Consider the following 23,778-nt stretch of genomic DNA (forward strand, 5'->3'; position numbering starts at 1 on the left):
GGAAAACAATTCAGTATTAATGAGGTAGAAAATTAACACCTCCATAAATTTCTTCTTCTTCGTCTTCTATTTTAACTCTTAGAGTTAGATTTTGTGTAATTTGAAAAACCACAATATCAGATATTGTAAGAAATTGAGTGGTCCAGGGGTGTTAAACTAATCTGATTTCGAACAAAAGATTTAAAAATTTTGAACTTATTTTGATTTTCAAATTTAATGGATTAATTTTAAAGTTTGAATCTTAAAGTTTGGTAAAGTTCAAATTTTAAAGATTGAAAGATTTAATTCAAATTTGAATTAAGTTTCAAAACAATTTTAATTTTGAATATTTGAAAATTTCAAATTTGATGTTTAAAACTTTCAATTTAATAATTTTAATTTGAATCAAGAATTTCAAATTTGAACTTCAATTTCGAAAAATTTGATTAAAACTTGAAACAAATTTTAAAAACAAATTGAATTTTGAAAATTTAAAATTTTTAAACACATTGAATTTTGATCTTTTAAATTGAGAATTTGAGAAATTCTAAATTGTAATTTTGAAAACATTCGATTTTATGTTTTAAATCTTTTAACTTAAAGGTTTAAAAATCAAAGATGCGAAAATTTCGAATTTCAATTTCGAAAAATTTGATTCAAACTTGAATTTAATTTTGAAAATGAATAGAATTTTCAAATTTTATAATTTCTAAATTTATTTAAATTTTGAAATTTAGAATTTAAAAAAAAACCTAAAATTTTAAAAAAAATTCAAATTTCAAAAAAAAAAAAAAATTTGAATTTTAATAAAATCATAAATTTCAAATTTTACTATCCAAAATTGAAAGTTTGTCAATATAATCTTCAAATCTATCGATTGACAAATTAACAATAAAACTTGAATAAAACTTTCAAATCCCCATTTAATCCATTTACCATCTCTGCCATCTATGGTAATAAAGAAGGTAAAAGGGAAGGATTGAGTGGCATAGATTTTTATAACGCCATTAATCAAAGATACCCAACATACCTTTTTTTTCTTATTTATTGAAGCTTTTTTCCACAATAATGATAGTGATTTATGCACATTCGAATATATTTTTATAATGATTTTTTACATGGTTCAACAATGGGGAAAAATAAAATTATAATCGAGCTTATCAGCACAGTTGATTCTTTTCTCTCTCGCTGTGTTCCTGTATGGCATAACCCATAAATTACAACCTACACGTGCATTTAATAAGTACTTTTGTAAGATCTTTTAAAGCTTTAAAAAAACAATTGCATTGTAATTATTACTTGTGATGAGTATTCTCAGTCAACGATATGTGTATACACACGATGTCATGAGATATAGAGAAGTTAAATGAAAAATACTTTCAATAGATATTCTCATGTTATGCATGAAAGGAATTTTAATAGCAAAAATCTCAAGATATTCTCAAATAATTAAATTAAATGTTATAATCATTGACGTCAAGAATCATCATGATAAAATGTATGGATTGATGGAAAAAGAAGATGTAAAAAAATTCTATTTTTTTCCTCATCTAAAATTAAACTTGTTCTGTTCTTAAAGTGCATCATTAAAAATGAAAAATAGTATACAATTGATCTGTGGAATGAGTTCTGCGTGGTGCTATTTTAATTTATTATTGTGAACTCTTTAAGATTCCTCTCTCAATAGAGCAGATGAACAATAAATTGTCATGAAATTTATGAATTCACTACATTTTATTCTACTCAATTTGACTCCCACTCTAGCTGTGATTCTACTGCTTTTGATAAAAATGAATTGTCGTCTCTCTTGAGTGCATGTGAAGTATAGCCATAAATAAAAAATCTCAACTAACATGAACTTATGTATTTTTAGCACAGTTTTTTCTTTTTTTTTTTGGGATTTTATGGATTAAAAATGTTGGGAAATTGTGTAAATTTTGTCTGACTATCTGCTATGGCCTGTGGTACCTGATTTGCAACTCTGGTTCAAATCTTCTTTTGTGACTTTTTACTCGCTTTTTACATGCTTGTGTTCTCGGAACCTTACTAGTTCTAAGGTTCTAGAAGGAGTGAAGCTCACTTCTCCACAACAAAGCCTGAGGAGGACTCGAACCCCAATATAAGATTTCTGGTCGCATGCTCCTATCATTGAGTTACCGAGGGTTGTTAGGAAGCGTATGGCACAAAACATACTTAAACCTTATTTCTCTATTCATAGCACAGCTCTTATCGTTGTATTAGACCTCAACACAAATCCAATATCATTGCAGTTCCACATTCGTTTGATTAATCTAACAGAGGCGTACACTCGGTCAAGTCATTAAGATTAGCAGGAGACCATTTGATTGAATTGGGCTATGACTTAATGGTCATTGCGACATTGAAAACGGATGACATTCCTTAAATTTACAATAAATCAATAAGAACTAATCATTAGCTTATCTAGCACTGCGCCCAAACTATGTATTGCCATTCCAAGTGTAATAGCCTAATTCACAACTTCTTCCTCTTCCTTGAATTTTAGTTAATGCTTCTTAATCCGTAAAAATCGCATCTGAGACTGAAATTCATACATTCTATAGAAATATGCTCTTTAGTCCCTGCTAATCGATATCATTCCTTACTAGTTTTGTTTAGAAAGATAAAGAAAAGTTTTTATTTATTTTCCTTATATTTGAAAAAAATAATAAAATAAAAATGGAGATGCAAGAAGAATGGAATTGAAAATCCTGAGAAAAATGGAGGGATGATGATGGTCTTTTATGTGTTGTTTTCTCTCTTATCAAATACACATTTCTTCTTCTTCCACCCTCGTTCCTTTTGTCACAATTTCTCATTCTCAATGAGACAATTTGTCAAAAAAATATGCCTCGCCTTATAAAAATTATATTTTATTCCTATCTCGTTTATCATCATCAATCGCGAAAGTTTCATTTTTTTCTTGCTCTCTTACGTTTGTTCATTCATTCATTCGTTCGTTCTTCTTTTTGTATCATCATGCTTAAATTGTGCGAATACTGAGGAACGAACGTAAATGAATGCGAAAAAATTGTGCTAATAGATACAAATTTTGTTTTGCAACATTTTAAGGAACAAAATGCTCTCTTTTATCTTTCGGTATTCTTAAAACAAGACATTTGAAAAGGGCGAGATCAGCATATAGCACAATTTTACAAAATGTAAAGAATTTTCATTTAAAGATCGATAATGTAACAAAAGAAAATCGAGAAGAAGATGTGTACTGCTGACAATTTGATTTGCTCGATGATTTCAACTCGTGAGATTCAATCTGTGTAACTGATAAGGCGTAATTTGTTTGTCAGTCCTGTCAGTCTTCTTACTCGTTATTTTTTTTACTCTTTGTTGTGTTCACTTACGAAAAATAAGTGATACTTTTATTGTGGTTATGTCGGTGTGAATTATAGGAACTGATTTATTGTGTGAATATTTTAAATAATTTTGAGGAATTCAAATGGAATTTGTGAAGCGAAAAGGAATAAAATTTTTGTAATAACGGTGGGAAAAGTTTTGAATTCAAAAGAAGTTCGTCAAATTCCTATAAATTTTTAAATTTGCTATAAAATTTTAGAATATTTCTTACAAGTTTCTAGTAAAAGTTGATAATTTGAATAATTTTTTTTCAGTTAAAATTGTCAAATTTGCTATAAAAATTTCAAATGAAATTTGCTATAAAATATCAAATAACTTTTGGCAGTTAAAACTTTCAAAATTTCAAATATAATTTGATATAAAAATTTACAAATAATTTTTAACAGTTAAAATTTTCAAATTTGCTATAAAATTTCCCATAAAAGTTTCAAATTAAGTTTGCCATAAAATTTATTTTTGACAGTTAAAAAACTTTTAAATTTTCAAATTAAACTTGCTATAAGAATTTTCAAATAATTTTTGACCGTTAAAACTTAAGTTATTTTATAGCATCACTTCCTAACTTTAGATAATCAAATTATAAGCATAACAATATGACTCAGTTATGTATTTCCCGCAAAAAAAGAAAAAAACTAATCAAATTGTCCAATCGTACATATTGTGTAACATTCCGCATTTATGTCATAACATTTATATATTCACGCATACAATCAGTAGTTATAAAATCTAATCGATAAAATTTGCAAATGTCTCAATTTTTCTGTATCCCTCCTCAAAAGACATTGTGCTTACCGTCATGTTGAACATAAGCGACAACACGAGCGATCATAAATGGGAAAATTATTATGGTAACAAAATGTGTCTACTTTCTTATTTCACCATTTCCTCAAGTATGTAGATGTGTGCGGATTTCCTTTATTATTATTATTTTTTTCTGGGCCAGAAGAAAAATTTTTTTCGATAAAGACAAAAAAAGGACATTTTTAGCACAGATTCCGAAATGTTACCACATTCTTATGAATGTCTTTCATATCAATTTATATTCATGACTTAACTTCATGACGTATACACATAGTCGCTAGGCAAACACACGCAAATATATGAATGATATCAGCAGAAACAAAAAAGGATAAATTGATTGAAAAAGTTTTTGGTACTATCTTTCACATTCATATGCTCACTTATGCTGTTTTTTCATTTCTGATTCTGATTCTGCTGCCATTTCAATTTTCTTCTTTGAAGTTATTTCCAATAACAAATATTTCCTACTCCAATTTACTTTTTTTTTTTCGACATTTGTAAACAAGCAAAGCTATAAGAAAAACACAAAAAGTATGAAGGAAAAGATCAAAAATATGAAATTATTATTTAATCGAATCATATAAAAGCTTTATATAAAATAAGCATAGAAATTGGAATCAAAGTTCGTGAACCTTAAATTATCAACGTTGGAGGCAAAAGAATCATCTAGGAAACACATAAATTAAGTTCTATGGATCCTATTGACGCTGCTCATATGTTATACATGTGTAAATAAAAAAAAATCTTTATGATGTTGTAATGCTAGAAGCTTTATCTTTTCTATGCGGATGATGAAATTATGAGTATAAACATTTTTATGAAATTTGAGATCATGTAAGGCATAATTTTTGGATAGAGGAAGGAAATATTTTTGTGGGGAGAAATTAGGGGTTCTTTTGATGATGGATGAGCTTTAGATTATTGAAATTGAACATGAAGACTGAGTGCTGCAATAGGAATTTGTAAATAGAATTGAAAGGATTATTGATATGTAGAATAAATACAATATTCTAATGTAAATAGCTACCCCGAACAGCATAACGAGTTAGCTATAGCAGAGTTACGTCACAGTATCAACGACACCCGAGTGAACTATTTGACGTAACTAGAGCAAATGTCATTATTCGACCATAAGTTTAGTTATTAACTTAACATTATGTCAAGTATCCACATGGGGTAAAAAGCGAAGTTGCCTTGATTCCCGCATTTTGCCGTTCGATGTCAATTAAAACGGTTACTTAATGTGACGCAACTTACTTGTCCTTGCATGAATACATATGAATAGTTATATTCCAGACTAAAAATCTAAAATTTAAGATTAACTGGATCATGAGCAACAATTTTCTGTGTTTTCCACTAACTATCAATCAATTGCTAATGCCACTAAGACTCTATCGCTTCATTAAGCTTTATTCTAATCAAAATAAGTGCAAACCAGCATGAACTTCTCAGTAAACAAAATTTTCGATGACAATTCAATAATTTCTGGGAATTTCCCAACTCATCAATCAACAAATTCACTTGCAATTTACTTGTAAACATCAATATCAACAAGTATGAACACAAGTAACAACAAAATCTCCACGATCAATACTAAGAATCGCCAAAATACACACAAAAGCACTCAATTCTCTAACCTCAAGCACAATTCAGCAATTCCAACCTTTTAAGTAAACATTAAATTTAATGATAATAATCCACAAAATTATATTACATGCACTAAAAATAAGTTAGATAACTTGAAACACAGCACTACGTGAATATATGAAGCACATCATTAGTGTAAAGTAGATATTCGCATTTTAATGCAGTTTTTGCTCATAAACATGAACAGAAGAAGAGTAAAAAAAATTGTTTCCACTTAAAGCTATTCAATTCGCTCTCTAAATAACGCTTTATAACTTTCAAACTCAAATATTTGAAAAACGATTGCTCTTATCAAGTGGCTTGATGATTTTTGTGCTTATTCATTCATGGTGGAAATCCAAGTGGAAATTTTAAAAAACTTTTTTTCGAGTGAAAATTCAACAATAAAAAATCATTCAAATTTCACACAAATGCATTTATTGGAAATAATTGATACAGTTTTAGAAAGTATACATCTCATATCTCATGAGATCAGGTCTATTTATTCAATGATAACAATAGCGTCAGTGAGATATCTTAGCAACAGTGATGATGATGATAAAATCACACATTGATACACAATTAACATTTGATATATATCACTGTATTTGCGCACAACCGCACACAGCTGCACAATTTGAGAATTTATAAAAAAAAAACATTCAATTGTGCATTCGTAAAAAGTTAAATCAAATGCATACAATAGGCAAACTGTTGCATTAAAAAAAGAGCTTTTCAGACATTCCAGGCACGATGATGTTCAAAACAAATTTATGTTTTCTGTTCAGCCTTTTATACCTTGGGAATTTTTTTGTTTTTTTCGTGAATGGCAAATTTTTTAAAAAAGCGTAAAGTCCACAGAGTTACAGCTGTGTATGCACAAAATGTCGCAACATCGCACAACAACAAAAAAAAGTAGTCGCGGGAGAGCAAAAATCTCAAATTTCATTTCAATTTTTTTTTTGTATGCGAACCTTCGGCGTTTTTAATAACCTTATAGGAATTAGTTATGAATGAGTAATCTCGTTCACCTCGATAATGGCTGTGAGTCTATAAAGTCGAAATATGGACAGAATGAAGTCAAAAAGGTTGATTATTGGGATTAAGAGGTTTGCTTAAAATGGATATAGTATGGCAATAATATGATATGGATTGGTGTTGTCAGGGATGACGGGTAGTCATGTTTTTGGAATTAATGACATTTGGCTTGTAATTCAGCAGGCAATAATGCAGTAATTTGGTATTTTAATATAATCTACAACTTCCTTATGTCCTTGAACATTCATTTTCAATTAATTGGCATTTAAGTGAGCTTAAGGAGACTTAAGAGGGGATTCAATGCTTCATATACACTTTGTTGTCTTGTTCCTTACAGATTCTAACACTCCGCAGTCCCTGCTACCCCTGAATTGATGCATAAGCTAGAACAAACTCAATATCATCACAAATTCTATGCTACAATTCGATTATATTTTATAATACGCGAATAAGAAGCTTAGAAAATCATTAATTACAATTTATTGAACCATGCTGCTTTATTTAAAACTATACACAGCCCAGCCTAATGATACAAATGTGTGAAAGGTCGCGATAATTTAATATATAATAAAAATCAATTTGCGTGAGATCCAAAAAATACACAAAAAAATTATTCTACAATTATGCGTTGTAAGGCTTATGGCAATTAAGTTTTTAAATATATTCCACCATGTGTATCATAAAAACAAATTTTTTTACATTTGTTCGTGAATTGGTTTTCGTGTACAATCATAAATAAATATGATTCTGACGACCTTCGGTCATTTGAACTCCTCGAAAATAAACCTTTTTAATTGGAGCTTGTTATAATATTTAAATTGCGCAAAAAATATAACTCTTTTTATAGTTTGCTGCTGTTTATTTGTTTCTTTGGAATGCCAATGAAAATGAAATTTTAATTCAATAATAAAACATGATGATGAGAATAGTTTACGTGAAGTACTTTATCCAATTATATATCTTTATTCCTTATGATAGAAACTTTCAACAAGACTGGCAGTTAAAGAGTATTTTTATGATTAAATTGTCTTTCAATGAAGTCGTTATGTAGCGTAATGATCCTTTAAAAATGTGTTGATTTGGAAATTAAAATTGAATGAATGAAAAGCATGCAGGGATTGTGAGAGTTTGCGAATATTTTGGATTATTGTAAAAGTTTTCAATTTCAACACTTAGAAATGATTTAAATTTGATTTTCGAAAAACTTACAAATTTTGAACTTTAAATTGATTTTTGAATTCGAAAAATTTCAATTGAATTTCGAATTCAAAACTGTTCAAATGAGTTTAAAATTCGAAGAATTCTGACTGATCATCGAAATTTAAAGATTTTGATTGATTTTCGAATTTGAAATTGTTCAATTGGGTTCAATTGAATTTCGAATTTGAAGAATTTCGACTGATTTTTGAATTTTAAATGTTTTGATTGATTTTCGAATTCGAAAATGCTGAATTAAATTACAAATTCGAACAATTTCGACTGATTTTTGAATTCGAAATCGAAAGACGAATTTTTCAAAAAAAAGTTGAGAACAGTTCAAAACACTTAAAATTGAGATAACCTAAAGCAAATTTTCAATTAAAACTCCCATCCAATAAACAGACATCGCACATAACTCAAAATAAATTAATGAATTTTAACCCCACCGTCACTGACAAGACATACATAAGAGGCATCCAAAAAAGGTTTCACATGTGCGAAAAATAAATAAAAAAATATGTTAATGTTGGGTGATGAAACTATAAAATTCCTCGAAAAATTTCCAAATGCCAATCGTACTCAAGTTGAGCCTTTACATGATGATAAGTTTATATTAATCTAATTTTGTTTCATCGTAAACACATGCTAATTTTTCAGTTATATATAATCGTGATAGAAAATTATTTTTTTTAATGTGTTTAAAGGTCTAGGTTTTATTATTTTAGAGAACACATGTTCGTGATACGTGTTGGATTCTTGACTCTTTACTCATTGTTATTGTCGGAATAATTTAGGTCAAATTTGTGATGATTTATGTGACTAAAAAAAGGTGCTAAACACTTATTAAAGAATCACTCGAATTTTAATCTCAAATTTCAAATCACTTTTAAGTAGTCATAACTACTCTTAAAAAGGATTCCGAAACCCTTTTCATCTTTACACACTCGAGTACTTTTACATTTAAATCATTAGAATTGGATCTCGACAAAAAATATAAAATTTCGATTTTGAAGTCGGATGAATAATGACTTTTTAAAAAGGGATAATACAGAGCATAAAAGAAGTTAAATTCACCGATATCATGACTATTAAATCCCAACTAGATATGAGAAATGTATAAAAAAAAGTTTTTTTGTCACAAAAGATTTATAGTTAAAGTGTGGCAAGGTAAATGTGACATTAGAAATGGAAATAAAAAACTTTTTTATTTTCTCCATGTTTGTTCTTTTAAAAACATTTCACCTGTGTTCCTTCATCTACTCCCACCCACCATCAAAATTTGAAAATAGTTATCTCAACCCTCCACAAAATTTTAAATTGTTTTTTAAACTTGAATTTTTTTTTGTTCAACTTGAAACTTTAACCGAACCAAAGTTTTAAAACCGTAAAACCAAGTTCAGCACCAAAATTAAATAAAAGCAAGCATAGGAATAAAAAAAACTTTCTGAGGTTTATTTGAATGCTCATACAAATGAATATAATGTACATGTGAATGAAAAACCTCAATTTAAATCCAAACTTCTCAAACCGTGGCTGATATTTATCTATTTATTGCATGTAAGAGAATGTATAATTTTAAGTCGAGGTCTTTTCAACATTATTTTGCACATTTAAAAGCTTACTGAATAGACTTATTGTGCTAATTTAATACTTTGTTGATTTGAAGGTATATATTATTTGAAAGTCTCATATTTCCCACTCTACGTCACTTCTTAATCTCACATTTGTTCATATATTTCTTATTTACCAAGTTTCTTTTTCTATATGATCGATTCTATATATTTTCTATTTATGGCTCTTTTGATCATAAAAAAAATTTTATATTTTGTTCGACCTTTTTTTACTCATTTTGCACGTTGATTTGGGATGTAGAACATAATAAGAAGAAGGATGATGATGGAAACAAGTAAAGTGGTTGAAAAATGTTCAGAGTTAAAGTGCTTTTCCTGGTATTTTGTAGATATTATTAAAATAATGTAGCATATTCCTGAATAGGCTGCGATTAGTCAAGACATTTCAAGGAAAATGGTCAGTCGCTAATTAGTTGTGTTACTGCCCCGAATAATGCAAATCGATTAATGGATCAATAATCTAGCCCCAGGCTATTATACTCTGACTAAAATCGAATCCTGCACCATGCCAGAGTCACGTCAGCATGATGACTGATTTTGGATCGATTAACAGATTTGAGTTGTTCGGGTTTGTAGTCAAATTTTTATTCGGGATTTCAAATGGATGCAATAATGTTGTCTTCCAAATAGATTCTTGTATCGTCTGTCGGGTTTGTAGTTGAATTTTAAATGGGGATTCACCAATAATATTCATCATCCTTACTGCAAACGACTTGGCTAGTGTATTACTTAGTTAGCTAGTATTACCACTATCAGTGTCTTTAGACATTTTGATAGATGATGCAAACTTGATATTAGAGGATATTAGATCATAAACTCGTTAGCTCCATCTCACTGACATCATCAACTAACTTTCAAATCCCTCCCAAATTCAATCCATCAGAATGACAGACAAAATTGCCACATTAATGCATTTTAATGTGGAAAATTTCGAGATATAAACTTTGAAAATTTATCAAAAAAGAACTGTGAAGCAGAACAAAAATTTTGAAAGAGCTTCAACTGAGTTATGGTGCGGAAACGTGAGAAGGAATGAAAAGAGCATAACTTTTTCTCGAATAAAGTTTGTTTGAGGGGCAAAAAACTAGTTGATGGAAAAAAATTGAAAAATTTTCCAATGTAACTGAAACTTTTTTATTATTTCCATTGTGCAGTTCATCCCCTTGGCCATTTCCTAAGATAAATCTCAAGAATATTCTTGTCTTCATCTTATTAGACATCATTAAGGGTATTGTCATCAAAAGATTTTTGTCTGATTTGCTCAAAATCATATCATATTCCTCATATAAATGACCCAAATTTTCCCGTCATCATAAAGCATTGAAAGTGGTTCAAAAGAACTTTTTGTATGATAAACAGAGTAGTGGATGTCATTGATGATCTTTTTCTATACTGACGATGTCACATATGTTCTTGAATACACTCAATATTTGTCTGTTTTGTAAAAAAATAAGGAAAATATGACGATGATAATACACAGTACTGTTTGTGTTTTTATGATGGGAAGCAATGACAAAATAATGACGTGAGGCATCTTCAAGCTCCTTCATCTCATTTACGAAAAGAGAAAAACTCATCAAAATTCTGTCAAAAAATATGGAAGCAAAAAATGTTTAAATATAACCCAATTTTCCCTAAGTGCCTTGCTATTCAATTTCATTATATTTATTATAGACCAGTGGATGGCAACCTGTGTGCTGTGGCACATTTGGAAATGCCATGAACCGCATGTCTTGTACGGATTCGGTATAGGCTTACCACCAAGATGTGCCGTGAAAAATAAAGGTTGCCCACCACTGTAATAGACGAAAAGAACATCGTGGATCATTTATGTACGGAACAAGACGTCACAATCGTTGGACGTTGCCTGTAATAAATATTCTATTATTTAAGAAATAATCACGGAGTAAAATTTATGTTTTTTGTGCCTTTTCTTTTGCTTCATTTACGTAAAGATTTTCATTCAATTCCTTTCCTGTTTGTACACAGAATAAGTGAATTTGAGGAATAATGGAAAAATTTGTTTGCAACAACAGAAATGAGATGAAATTGCCTCAAGTGTCTTTATTTGTTTGATGATTTTGTTTTGCGCATTTCTCATCTCAACAAATTTAGCAAGTGATCTCAAATCTTTTTCTCGTTTTTGTTGATATTGAGAGAAAAAGTGTCTTTAAAGTTTTTTTTTATTTCTGTCTGTGACTTCAAATCTAGGGATTTGAGGGATTGCAGTAATTTAAAATTAAATGATGATGCAAGTTTCCTTGTGTGAATGAGTTGAGAAGTGTTTATTTATGGACTGATAAGGAGGAATTAAGTGATTAGTTTTGGTGATTTACTCAATATAAACACTTAAGTTGTGTACTTAATCGGGCAGAGGCTTAGCACTTCTAATAGAATGAGCTTCCTAGGTTAAGTGCATTAGTACTTAAATCACAAGGACAGATTTTGTAATCCAGATAACATGACGATAGCCTCACGTCAAATTATTAATCTCCTTACGGCTACTTAGTATCTTCCTTAGCTAGGGTTCAAGTATGATCATTGTTGAAGCGATGTTTCACCTTCTTTAACCGCCTGGATTTTTTTTTTGTGATTTTTACCACTCCAACAAATAATAACAAAGTGAGGTTTAGAAAAAAGGGTATTTAACTATGAAAATTATTGCTCAAATTTGAGCAACTAAATTTGAATTTCAAAAAGCCGTTAAAAATCTAAGCAAATTCAATGATTTAATTAAATTCCTTCTATCAGATTGAGTAATCAGGCTCTATCATGAAATTTGCTGTCTGGAATTCTTTCCTAAAGTCTTAATTTTAAAAATAGATCTTACAGTTCCTCTATTTCCATCCTAAACCTCTGCTTTCTAATACCTCAGTATTTATAGTACTCCAAAAATATCTTATCACTAAAATAAACAGATCTATAAATAAATCAGATGAGGTAATCCAAAAAATCTACTAATCCAGCGGTCATAATTGACAAACTTAAAATCCTCTTTCATCACATCCCATAATAACTTTCACTAAATATTCTCTAAAATACTAGAAAAACAGTGTAATAAAAACTGTGATGAGTTGAAATGATTTATACTCTACACGTGTGCCTAAACATTCTGAGTTAATGAACACATTTCCACCACCTTCAACTCGTTCCTGTGTTGAGTATAACGAAGAAAATTATAATTTTTCTCTGTTTATGATTTAAAATTCACCTAAGAGACTAAATGAACCCTTACTTATCAACTTATGTGCGACACATTCGTGAGAGGCTTTTTCCATTTTCCATTTTCATGTTAATATTAACAATTGTGGTAGTCTCTCATGTCCTCCTACTTCTTCTTTATTGTCTTGTTTTAACTTCCATGTATTTGATGCTCCGATGAGTGTAGTTCCTTGCTTCTTTATCTTTATGTATATATCTCTCTTGATTCTCATCCAAAACAATACTAAAGCATTGTACTTTTCATATTTTTCTGTTTGTATTATGTATACAGGAACATAAAGATTTATAATTCTAGTCACGTTGCACTCATCCAACGCTGACATCCATGCAGAGCAGTTGGGATCGTATAAATTTTTTGCGACTTGCGCTTTTATAGCTCTGTTCACCATTTGTGGTAAAATTCATAAACTGATTTTGTAGATACTGCTAGCTATGGCTCACGGTATTGTTTTGTTTAGGTCTGTGTGTGAAGGTTATTTACTTTTTATAGACATATATTCTTATTGGTTGCATGCATATCATTTGTATAACATACGTGAAGCTGTTTCTATAGCAAAATATAGAGCTTTAAGAATTTTATGACTTTCAATTTTTATTGAGCGCAACTTCTTCCTTTTCTTCTGGTAATTTCTTTATTGTTTTATGTTCTCGCGTCTTCATACTTTGCAATATTCATATATGCATTAAGGCATGACAAATGTAGGGCAATATCATCAAATGGAATTAGGTTCTGTGTACTTTCCTTTCATTCATCGACGTATGATTCATACACATTCAAGTATTCCTTCCTTCTCGTATTTCTTTGACTTGTTTAATCCTCGAACATGCAGTTTTTTCCTTCCTGATGTAGTCAGTGCTTAATAATTTATCAGAAACCATTCATCTATTAATATGAATCAACTAAACTTTTCTCGTCTCCTGCTTTATCATTTCAATCATGTCCATGTTTTTATGTTCTGCTATATTACTCTTTCCCCTATGTTCTCATATTTTTATTTTCCTATGATTCAAGCACTTTTTACTCTGAACTAAACTTGCTTTATTGTTTTTCATGAACAATATTTTTTTGCTCTAATCTTCTTTTATATTTTATAAACATCCACATACAGTGAGGGGAAGAAATAACAACCGAGAAATGGCTAAAAGGAAAAAAACTTTTCTTTATGTTCTCAATTTTTTTATTCTTTATGCTAAAGTTGGACAGAAGCAATAAAAAAGTTTTTTGATTTGCAATTTGTTGAAATGGTTGGATGAATTGAATAGAAATCAGAAATGGAAATGGTGTTTTGCACTCACCAAATTGCTGGATCTCCTTTATTAATTAGAAATAATGTTATGTAAAAGTTTGTGCAACTTTTTTGTGAATTTTTTTTCCTCTTAGAAAATTGCTTTGAGGTTGAGTTTTTTTGTTTACAAATATTTGTGAACAAAAAGTTGATGAACATTTGAGGATGTTTTGCAGCTTTAAGGATCTTTAATTAACTTGAGATTGTATAAATCTTAAACTTTGTTGTTTATAATCTTATTTGTGCGGAAGTTTAACTTTAATTCACTAGAAAATGCTTTGAATTATGCAGAATTATGTTTCACAATTGAATTCCAAAATTTGACTGAAATTTCACGAAAGGGGAAAATCAACCTACTTAAATTTAATAATCAAATAACCGTTAAATCTTATTAATATAAATTTGTCAATAGAAATTGTAAAAGCAAGCCAAATGGACATTCATTTCTCATCAAAACACAATAATTCACAATTAAGCATTGAAATTAAATATCAATTTTAAATTGAACAATGAATCTATTTTGTGTCAATAGTCAATTTTGCAATTTCACTATTTATTAATGATCATGGAATTTCAATATTCATTGTCATATGTGAGTCCACTTCATCGTCAAGTATATTTCATGATCAAGATGATTTGAAGGCAAATTTTCGGATAGCTTCAAATGAAAGCTTTTTTATTCAGACATTCTAATTGATTATGCATATTTTGTGATATCATCATTCGTTATTTACATATTCATTAGAAAGACAGACGATTCTCCATATGAGAAAATGTTTGACCTTTGCAATATCTTCGCGTCATTCCCAAACTTACCATAAAGAGTTTACATTGTGTATAAACGAATTCACAAGAACAAGCTATTAAGTAAATTACAGTTAGCCATGAAATTCTTCTTAATTTTCAATATAATCTACATAAAATTCAATTAAAAAATGTTATTCTCAATTTGTTGTGTTAAGAGGTATCAAACTGCATATTTAATCTAATTAATGAGCTGTGAGAAGATTTTTATTTGTGGGAGGTGGAGGAACTCCTAATTGTTTGAGAAATCAAAGCGCACCTTTGACTGTTCATCATTAACCATGATATCATGATGATAATTAAGTTAAATTAATTAGTACTAATTAATAATGTCTTCTTTCCCATTTCTATATAATTCTAGATCTATGGGTATTCTCCTTCCTCCAGTATCCCAGGTGACCAATACTCGAATCAACATGACTCAACATCATCGAAATCGTAGCTTAGATAGTGCATTGCAACGAATACCAGAGGTAAGTGAAATGTCTATGGCTAATAAAAATTAATTAATCTAAAATGAACCGCTTAATGTCAATTAAATGATTGAGTAGCGATGAGAATGTAGGAAAAAGTTTTCGATGATTTTCACTTGACTGCGATGTTATCGGTACTTTATCAAACAACAGCAGAGGAGCTACATAGTACAAAACTCATCCATATACGTCAGTCAATTTAATGATGAAAAATTTTCCTACACACATTCTACGTGCTGTCATGTTCTTCTTATTTTCACTTGTCTACTCAACCATACCAGTTGACATTACGTAGTTAAACAATTACCTGTTATGCCGTCATCAACATTAACACATATTATATTTTTGTTTCTTTATTTTTGCTTCCCGTTCATAACAAAAAATTGCAAACTTTGAAGGTCGAAGTGTCCTCACCAAATGCGGAATCAGAAAATACTCTATGTACGAATTCGATGCTGGGACAGCCGAGTGTTTGCAGTACCACAACCACATCTTCCGATGAAAATGAAAAATTATCAACAGAAGCAGTAACAGATTGTCATGAGACATCTATCGATATCAATAAAAGTACAAATGAATCAGGTAAGATAACAAAAATTTTATAGCTGCACATGAATCTTTTAGTTTATTTTTGAACAACTGTTAAATAATATATTTATAAATTGGCTGGTTGTTTAGGGGTTTTAAGCACAGTTGCCAAAATAGGAGATTTCCGGAAATCCCGCGCATTATTAGCTAATATGTGACATATTAAATTGACATTTGGTATTGCCATTTATTCAACAAAGTGCCGCTTTTATTGACTAAGATTAATTCTTTAAATAGTTAATTGAGTGGTAGTCAGCATTGACTTGAGTGATGAAGCAATGAAATATTGAATATATTCAAATTAACTTCATTTTGCAATGTTTATAAAAGATTTTAATAATAACGGCTTGTTTAAATTTGAAAAATACCTAATTGAGAGGGGCAAACTACTTTTTTATGAATTTTTAAATTTTAAATGTCCGTTGATCTTTAAAAAAAGTCTAAAAATATCAAAATATCCCTTAGCAGCACAAGAGCTTAAAAATAAAGCCTCTCAAAGCTCTTATCACCTAGCCAATTTACCTCTGACTTATAAAGCATTTAAAATATTCACAACGGAAATCCCCGGAAACAATTTCATTCTCTCACAGTCCAAAAAAATCCCCTATTCGGAAATATCGAATCGAAACAAAATTGGAATGTATCTGGTCACTTGTCTCATTGTCATTATCAGTGCCATTCAATCAGAGATTCTATTTATTTTCACTGTTTTGATTCCATTTCATGTATTTTTTTCTGTCCGCAAAAATTGACTGCAACAAATTATATTTCCTATACATGACCGATGATAATATCGAATACAATTGAGAATTATTGCTACTCATACTTGAGAGAATAGGAGAGAATTGTTTTATGATACAGTGGCTTTTATTATTATATTTTTGTTTGAAATTGCTATCACATTACGTGCAAGTCAAAAGCCCTGATTACAATGAATAGAGAGTTTATATTATTTCCCATACATGAGTCACGTCTCAAATAGACTCTTTGTGATTAATATGTTTTGAAATTGGTGACAAATATGTTGATTTAGAGACAAAAATTTGCCACAAGTGGATAATATTACAAAATATTGAAACAGTTCCGATATTACGTGATAATTTAGTGCTATGGGTGACCTAACTTGCTTACTACGTCTTAAATAAACAAAAAAATACATTTTCAATAACAATCAAAACAAGAAAACTGGAAATAAAAAGATCCAGTGATATTTATTTAAGGAGTTAGATTCTATTTATATAATTTGAAAGCCACTGCATCTACTTCCTATAAGAGTTCAATGTCAATAGATCATTAAGAAATTAAATAGATGTATTATTATTGAAATTGTGCAAAAATAAGTAAGATTTAAAATAATAATTGTGACTTCAATTGTTTACAGACACACCTCCAACCGAACAAAAAGTCAAAACAACCACGAACGACGTGTCGAGTAATAATCAAACAATAAAAAATTGCAATACTGTCACGCGGAAGCAAAATCATCAAATTTTGGCATGCAAGGATAGTGAGAGTAAGAAGCGTGAAGATTTAACGAGTCTTGGTTCTGATGATTCCGGTAAGATATATGAAATAATGCATTACAAACTATTATTAACAAAAAAACAATTAATCATTCTTATTCAGGAATTTTGTGTGGATCAGAAGAAGCAGATCAAAGATCATTAAATAACAGACGTTCACGAGAGTCATTAGATTCCGGTGAGAACGACAATTCAGAAAACGAGGAATGCATAGAGCTAGTTGAGACAACATCAATGGACGAAGATTATCGTGAACTTCAGTCAGACTTGTGTTTCTATCAACCAGCAACGACTATAAATAAGAAAAAGGACGATGAAGGACATACATCCAGTACAGCCGTTGTAGAGGATCAATTGGATGCCATTAGTGATAAGAAAATGCGATATCGTGAACTGAATATGAATAAAGTTGCCATTTTGAAGGAGAAGTATCAACAAACAATATGTGTGCCAATAGAATTTGAAGAGGAGGATAAAAGTACAGAATCGGAAGCGACAACATCGAACATTACGGTCGTCGAGAATGATATAAAGGATGAGAGCAATAATAAAGAGCAAACACTTAAAGAAAATCCAGCTGTAAAAGATCCAAAAGATCCAATGTTTAAGAACTTCTTTTTCAAGAATGCAATTTTCCGTACAGCTCAAAGTATCATTGAGAATCATGAAAAGAAGAATGCTAATAAAAATAAAGATCAATTGACAGCCCCAACAAGTTCTAATGAAACAACATCAATGACAAGTCAGTCACAACAACAACAACAACAACCATCAAAGAAAAGAGATTTTTTATTGAAATCACGTTCGAGAAATCAACAACAGCCAACAATGACGACTAGTGTAAGTGCTGAAATTGCCACAACTACATCGACATCATTACAGCCTGTCGACAAATCAAAAGGAATGAGTAAATCATCATCAACAAGCTCACTCAATACAATGAAAGTGCCAGGCATTGCATGCATGATCAGAGAATCAATTATGGAGCCACAAATCATAACCGAACGTGGGCAAAGTGGTCTATTAAGATTTTTCGAATCATCTGTCTTCAACATACATTTTGCAATTCATTATCTTTTCTATAGTAAAGAGCCAGGCGTTCTTTCATTCATTGGCAATAAAATTTTTAGCTTCCCACATGCTGAAGTTGATCTTTACATTCCGCAATTGATATTAATATACATGCAAATTGAGGAATTGGCGGAAGTCCTTGATCCATATTTAGTCTATAGATGTCGTCAATCAGCTGACTTTAGTCTTAAATGTAGTTGGCTACTTGAAGCTTATGACTTTAATATGGATGGATTAAGTTCAACAACACAAAAATTTCGACACTTGTCATTAATGCGTGAATTATATCCAAAACGTGATAAGAAGAATACACGACAAATTCCATCGGAATTAATATCACCAACGTCACCATTTAAGAAAACCCATCATCGTTCACAATCGGATGCGACTGGAATGCTGGAACAATTTAAGAAGCCAACAATTCCATCTGTTAATTTATCACTTGGTGATTTAGGCAGTGGACGTGCATTTGATAACGGTTGTGTATGTTTTGAAAGTCAACGTGGTGCCGTTAATGATTTACTTGGACAACAGACATTCTGCTCATGTGGTGCACCAAAGTTAGCATGCGAACGAGCATTTATGAAGAGTCTTATTGATATTGGAAAGACACTAACATCACTTCCAACAAAAATTGAAAAGACAAGTCGATTACGTGTCCTATTGAATTTAATAAATAAGAATCTTCCGTCACGAGTATGGCTTCCAATCTATTCCGATGTACCACATCATGTTGTGAGGATTACAGAGGATAAGACGGCCGTTCTCAACTCGAAAGATAAGACACCATACATTATTTACGTAGAGGTTGTCGAAGTTGCTGATATTTATACAAGTCCTGTAATACCTAAAATGATGCCGACATTAAGACATACGAGAAGTGACGAGCATCTTGATCAGCTTAACGAAGACGATTGTGATAATCAAGATGGTAATGTCAAAAAGGATATGTTAGCATTAGGATCATCAAAATATATGTTACCAAGAATAAGTTCCAATCTCGAAGTATTTAATGACGATGAAGTATGGTCGCAGGAGGACGATGAAATAACTGCTCAATACCTCAGAATGTCACAGCACAAAAAGTATGATCGTGATACAGTTTCACAATTTTCAATGGAATCGTGTGACTCAACGACAAGAGATATGAGTAAGTTCCAACAAAAATATAATTCTCGTACCTTTGTCAATCCAACTCAGTTCTGACATAATCCCACGCTTTATTTTGTTTTCTTCTAGATATTCCACAATTGTTTAATATTGCCGATGTGAGAAATCGTCATTGTCGAAATTTAAATGCTGAAAATACGAAACCATTCAGAAATGATCCAGACGACCCATCTGCTGCTGCTTTAAAAGTAATAATAGCTGAATATTATTTTAATTTAAGTTCAATGGCTCATGAAATTTTATATTCTTTTGCATTTATCTAGGAACCATGGCATGAAAAAGAGAGACAAATACGTGAATCATCGCCATATGGACATCTTCAAAGTTGGAAGCTTTTATCAGCTATTGTTAAGTCGGGCGATGACTTACGGCAAGAGCTTATGGCAGTACAACTTTTACAGGTTTGTTTTCTCTCTTTTTGGCATGTGAATATTTTTTTATGAGGTAATGTAGGTTGGATTGCATCATTTTGTCGCATTGAGTGTGTAAGGCTATTTGTATCTGCTAACTCAGAATCTTGAACTTAGTACTTAACGGATTTTTTGAATTCAAAATTTAACGGATTTTGAAAATTTAAAAAAAAGTTTCGTTAAAATTTTGAACTTAATGAAACGGTTCAAATTTTTAAATTTCAAAATCCGTTAAATCAAGAAAAATCTGATATCAGAGCTTTCTTTACTTGCAACCAGTCTTACACAATATTTATGTGATCCGAATGACATTATCGTATCCCAAACCTCATTAAAAATTCACAAAGGATAGAAATTATGGAATAACACAATATTTATGCTTTAAATTTTTCTCCTTTCTTACACAGATGTTCAGTCTGATTTGGAGTGAAGAAAATATTGGATTATGGGTGCAGCCATATAAGATTGTATGCTTATCAAATGACAGCGGTCTTATCGAGCCAATCTTGAATACAGTTTCGCTTCATCAAATTAAGAAGAATTCAAATAAAAGCTTACGTGAATATTTTATTGATGAATATGGTGGAGAAATGACAGATAATTTTAAAATAGCACAACGAAATTTCATGCAATCGTGCGCTGCTTACAGCCTTATCTGCTATTTACTTCAGGTTAAAGATAGGTAAGTTTATCGTCAATTTTTCTCACGATTGTGTTGAGAAATTGAATTTTTTTTTTTTTGGGGATTTCTGAAATATTAATATGTTGATTTATATCCAATTCCTTTAGGCACAATGGAAACATTTTACTTCATTCTGATGGCCACATCATACATATTGATTTTGGATTCATCTTGAGCATTTCTCCAAAGAATTTAGGTACAGCACAAGCACATAATATACTTTTTTATTTTATATCTTGTCTTTTTTTCACTTTCACTTGAGAGAACATTTAGACGAGAAGAAAAGGAATAGAATCTAATGAAATTATCTTTATTTTATTTTATGTCTTGATCTCTACTGTAGGATTTGAGCAATCTCCATTTAAGCTTACACCAGAATTTGTTGAAGTTATGGACGGACACGAATCGGAGCTGTTTGATGAATTCAGACGATTATTGATTGCTGGTCTTAAAGCAGCGAGAAAGCATCAAGATAGAATTGTTAATATTGTTGAAATTATGCGAAGTAGTAAGTATCTATTTTTGAATTTTTAACGGAATTCTGAAATTTGAAAATGTTTCGTTAAGTTTGATGAATTTACAAATTTCAAAAATACGTTAAATTTTTGGATATTTAATTAATGATTTATTTTTCTCATCTTCAGGTACACAATTACCATGCTTTAGAAATGGTTGCTCAGCTACCGTCCAAAACCTAAGAAAACGTTTCCATATGAATCACACCGAGCAGGAACTAGAACGAAAAGTCGACCAACTCATTCAAGATTCACTCAACTCATTATCCACTAAATTATATGATGGCTATCAATATCTTACCAATGGCATTCTGTGAAAAGTATAGATATGATATTAATATTTTTTTTTCTATTATTTTTTTTTTTGTATTACAATCTCTTCCATTTCAATCAATTTATTTTTCGAAAGAACGAACGTTAAAAAAAAGGAAATAATTTATTTGATATGAAAAAAAGTACAAAAAAAGTCTTTTTGTATTGTAAATTTTTTAACATGAAATCATTCGTTCATATCTCTTTTATATTAGGTATATATATTTTTTGGTGTGTATATCTTTATATTTTTTATGATTATTAAAAAAGTACAGTGTCTGGTCTCTCAAGGACATGGTAATGATTCCGTTTAAATCTCTTAATTTTTTCATAATTCAAATAAATGGGAAAATATATACATTAAATCAGGTGTAATAAACAAATCATTCGGGATTTAAATAGTAAACAACATTAAAGGTTGAAGATGCCTTAGTATAATAATGATGAAATCAAATCTTTCATGTAGGTAGCTTCCGTTCTGATAAGAAATTAAAAATCAAAATTTTGTAGTAGATTTGTGGATAGTTTTGGGTGTTGGTTGCATTAAAGTATTGATTGGATGAATGTAAAGAGGAATTTATGAACAAATAATTCTGAATTGAGTCAAATTCTCATACTGGATCACTTAATTTCAAGAGTATGGATTTTGAAAATTTAACTGAATTTTTAAATTCAAAATTTAACGAACTTTACAATTTCAAATTAAGTTTGACTGAAATTTTTCAGTGAAATTCAAATTTTGAACTCAAAAACCGCTGAATTGTTGACTAAAAAGCTTCGTTAAAATTGTTTGAATTTCAAAAGACCGTTAAATTTTTGAATTTGAAAAATCCGTTAAATTTGAATTTTTTTTAATCGAACAAGAACAAGAGATTGAAGCAATTATTATAATTTCTCTGCATATTTACACATCTGCAGACTATAATCACCCATTTAGTCATCATAAATCAACAAGTTCTTAAGTTAAACTCAAAAATTTAATATAAATGATGACTAAAAAAGAAAGTTCGTCACATTAAAACAACAACAATCATTAAACCATTCATAACGAGGAACTTAACTTTAGTGCAACCGACCCGAAAAACATAACAACCTTCATCCTCTCCCCATTAAAATTTCCTCTACTTAGTTGAAGAAATAAAAGTTTTTTATAAAGCGTTGACCAGAAAAAAAATGAATAAAAATGAACCCAACCAAGAAAAAGGACCTGATGAAAAATCCATTAAAATGATAAAAACTTACTCATCATAAATTATTTTAAAAAAAATGTTTTCCATTCATTCTTTATGCATGAAAAGAAGGATGATGGAAAAAAAATGAAAAAAATATGTTAAAAAAAAGCAAAATCAATGCAAGAATTTTTTGCGTAATTTTTAAGCAAAAGTGTTTTTTAGGATATAACGTCATTGTGAAAACAGAGAAAATTTTTTTAATGATGAAATTATATAATTAATTAAGTGTTTTTTCTCTCTCTTTCTCGCATAAAACAACCAGAAAAAAATGAATTAATTAAGAATGAGCTTTTCTAATTATTTTTTTTTTTCAATTCTTCCAAAACCATTACCGTGTTTTTTGTAATGGAAGAAAAAAATCCCCGTTTCATGTTGACATGTTGTAAATAAATTTAACATTAAATACTTGAATCCTACTTTAATCCTTTTATGTCATCTTTATATACCATTACATATATTAAAAGATATTATCTATATACTGTATTATTCAAATTAAAAAAAAAGTACATTTTTTTTCGCAATTTATAAGCAAAAAATGAATTAGATTTTTTAATATGAACGAAAAAAAACTTGAGAAGGATTATTAAAAAAAAACTCTTCGATGTTGTGATTAATTAAATATTAAAAAGGTAATAGATAATTAAATAACATTCAGTAAAGTCAGGCTCGTGGTGGGGAATTAGTTTTGTTGAAATGGATTATATTAAGCTTGATGATGATTATTGTTTGGTGCTTTTAAGGAGATGATGCTTATTGTGAAAATAGATTTCATAAACTATCCATTTACTCGCATACTATTGATTTGAAAAGTTTTGGAATTGCTTC

The 23,778-nt window shown here is 29.9% G+C and overlaps 1 protein-coding gene across 1 annotated transcript in view; it reads left to right on the forward strand.

Annotated features, from left to right (window-relative positions):
* fwd (phosphatidylinositol 4-kinase beta fwd) overlaps positions 1-22,223 on the forward strand; it is a 71,514-nt gene extending 49,291 nt beyond the window's left edge. The window contains exons 3-12 of the mRNA XM_070643006.1: positions 15,339-15,450; positions 15,849-16,032; positions 17,420-17,596; positions 17,665-19,782; positions 19,872-19,990; positions 20,066-20,203; positions 20,620-20,894; positions 21,002-21,090; positions 21,238-21,402; positions 21,539-22,223. Of these exons, the coding sequence (XP_070499107.1) occupies positions 15,339-15,450; positions 15,849-16,032; positions 17,420-17,596; positions 17,665-19,782; positions 19,872-19,990; positions 20,066-20,203; positions 20,620-20,894; positions 21,002-21,090; positions 21,238-21,402; positions 21,539-21,726 (3,565 nt within the window). The 3' untranslated portion in view covers positions 21,727-22,223. The remainder of the gene's footprint in view (positions 1-15,338; positions 15,451-15,848; positions 16,033-17,419; positions 17,597-17,664; positions 19,783-19,871; positions 19,991-20,065; positions 20,204-20,619; positions 20,895-21,001; positions 21,091-21,237; positions 21,403-21,538) is intronic.
* Positions 22,224-23,778: the final 1,555 nt, after the last annotated feature.

This window comes from Chironomus tepperi, unplaced genomic scaffold, assembly GCF_022539635.2.
Source record: "Chironomus tepperi strain 1889 unplaced genomic scaffold, CSIRO-AGI_Ctep_v1 contig_309, whole genome shotgun sequence".
Taxonomy (NCBI): Eukaryota; Metazoa; Arthropoda; class Insecta; order Diptera; family Chironomidae; genus Chironomus; species Chironomus tepperi.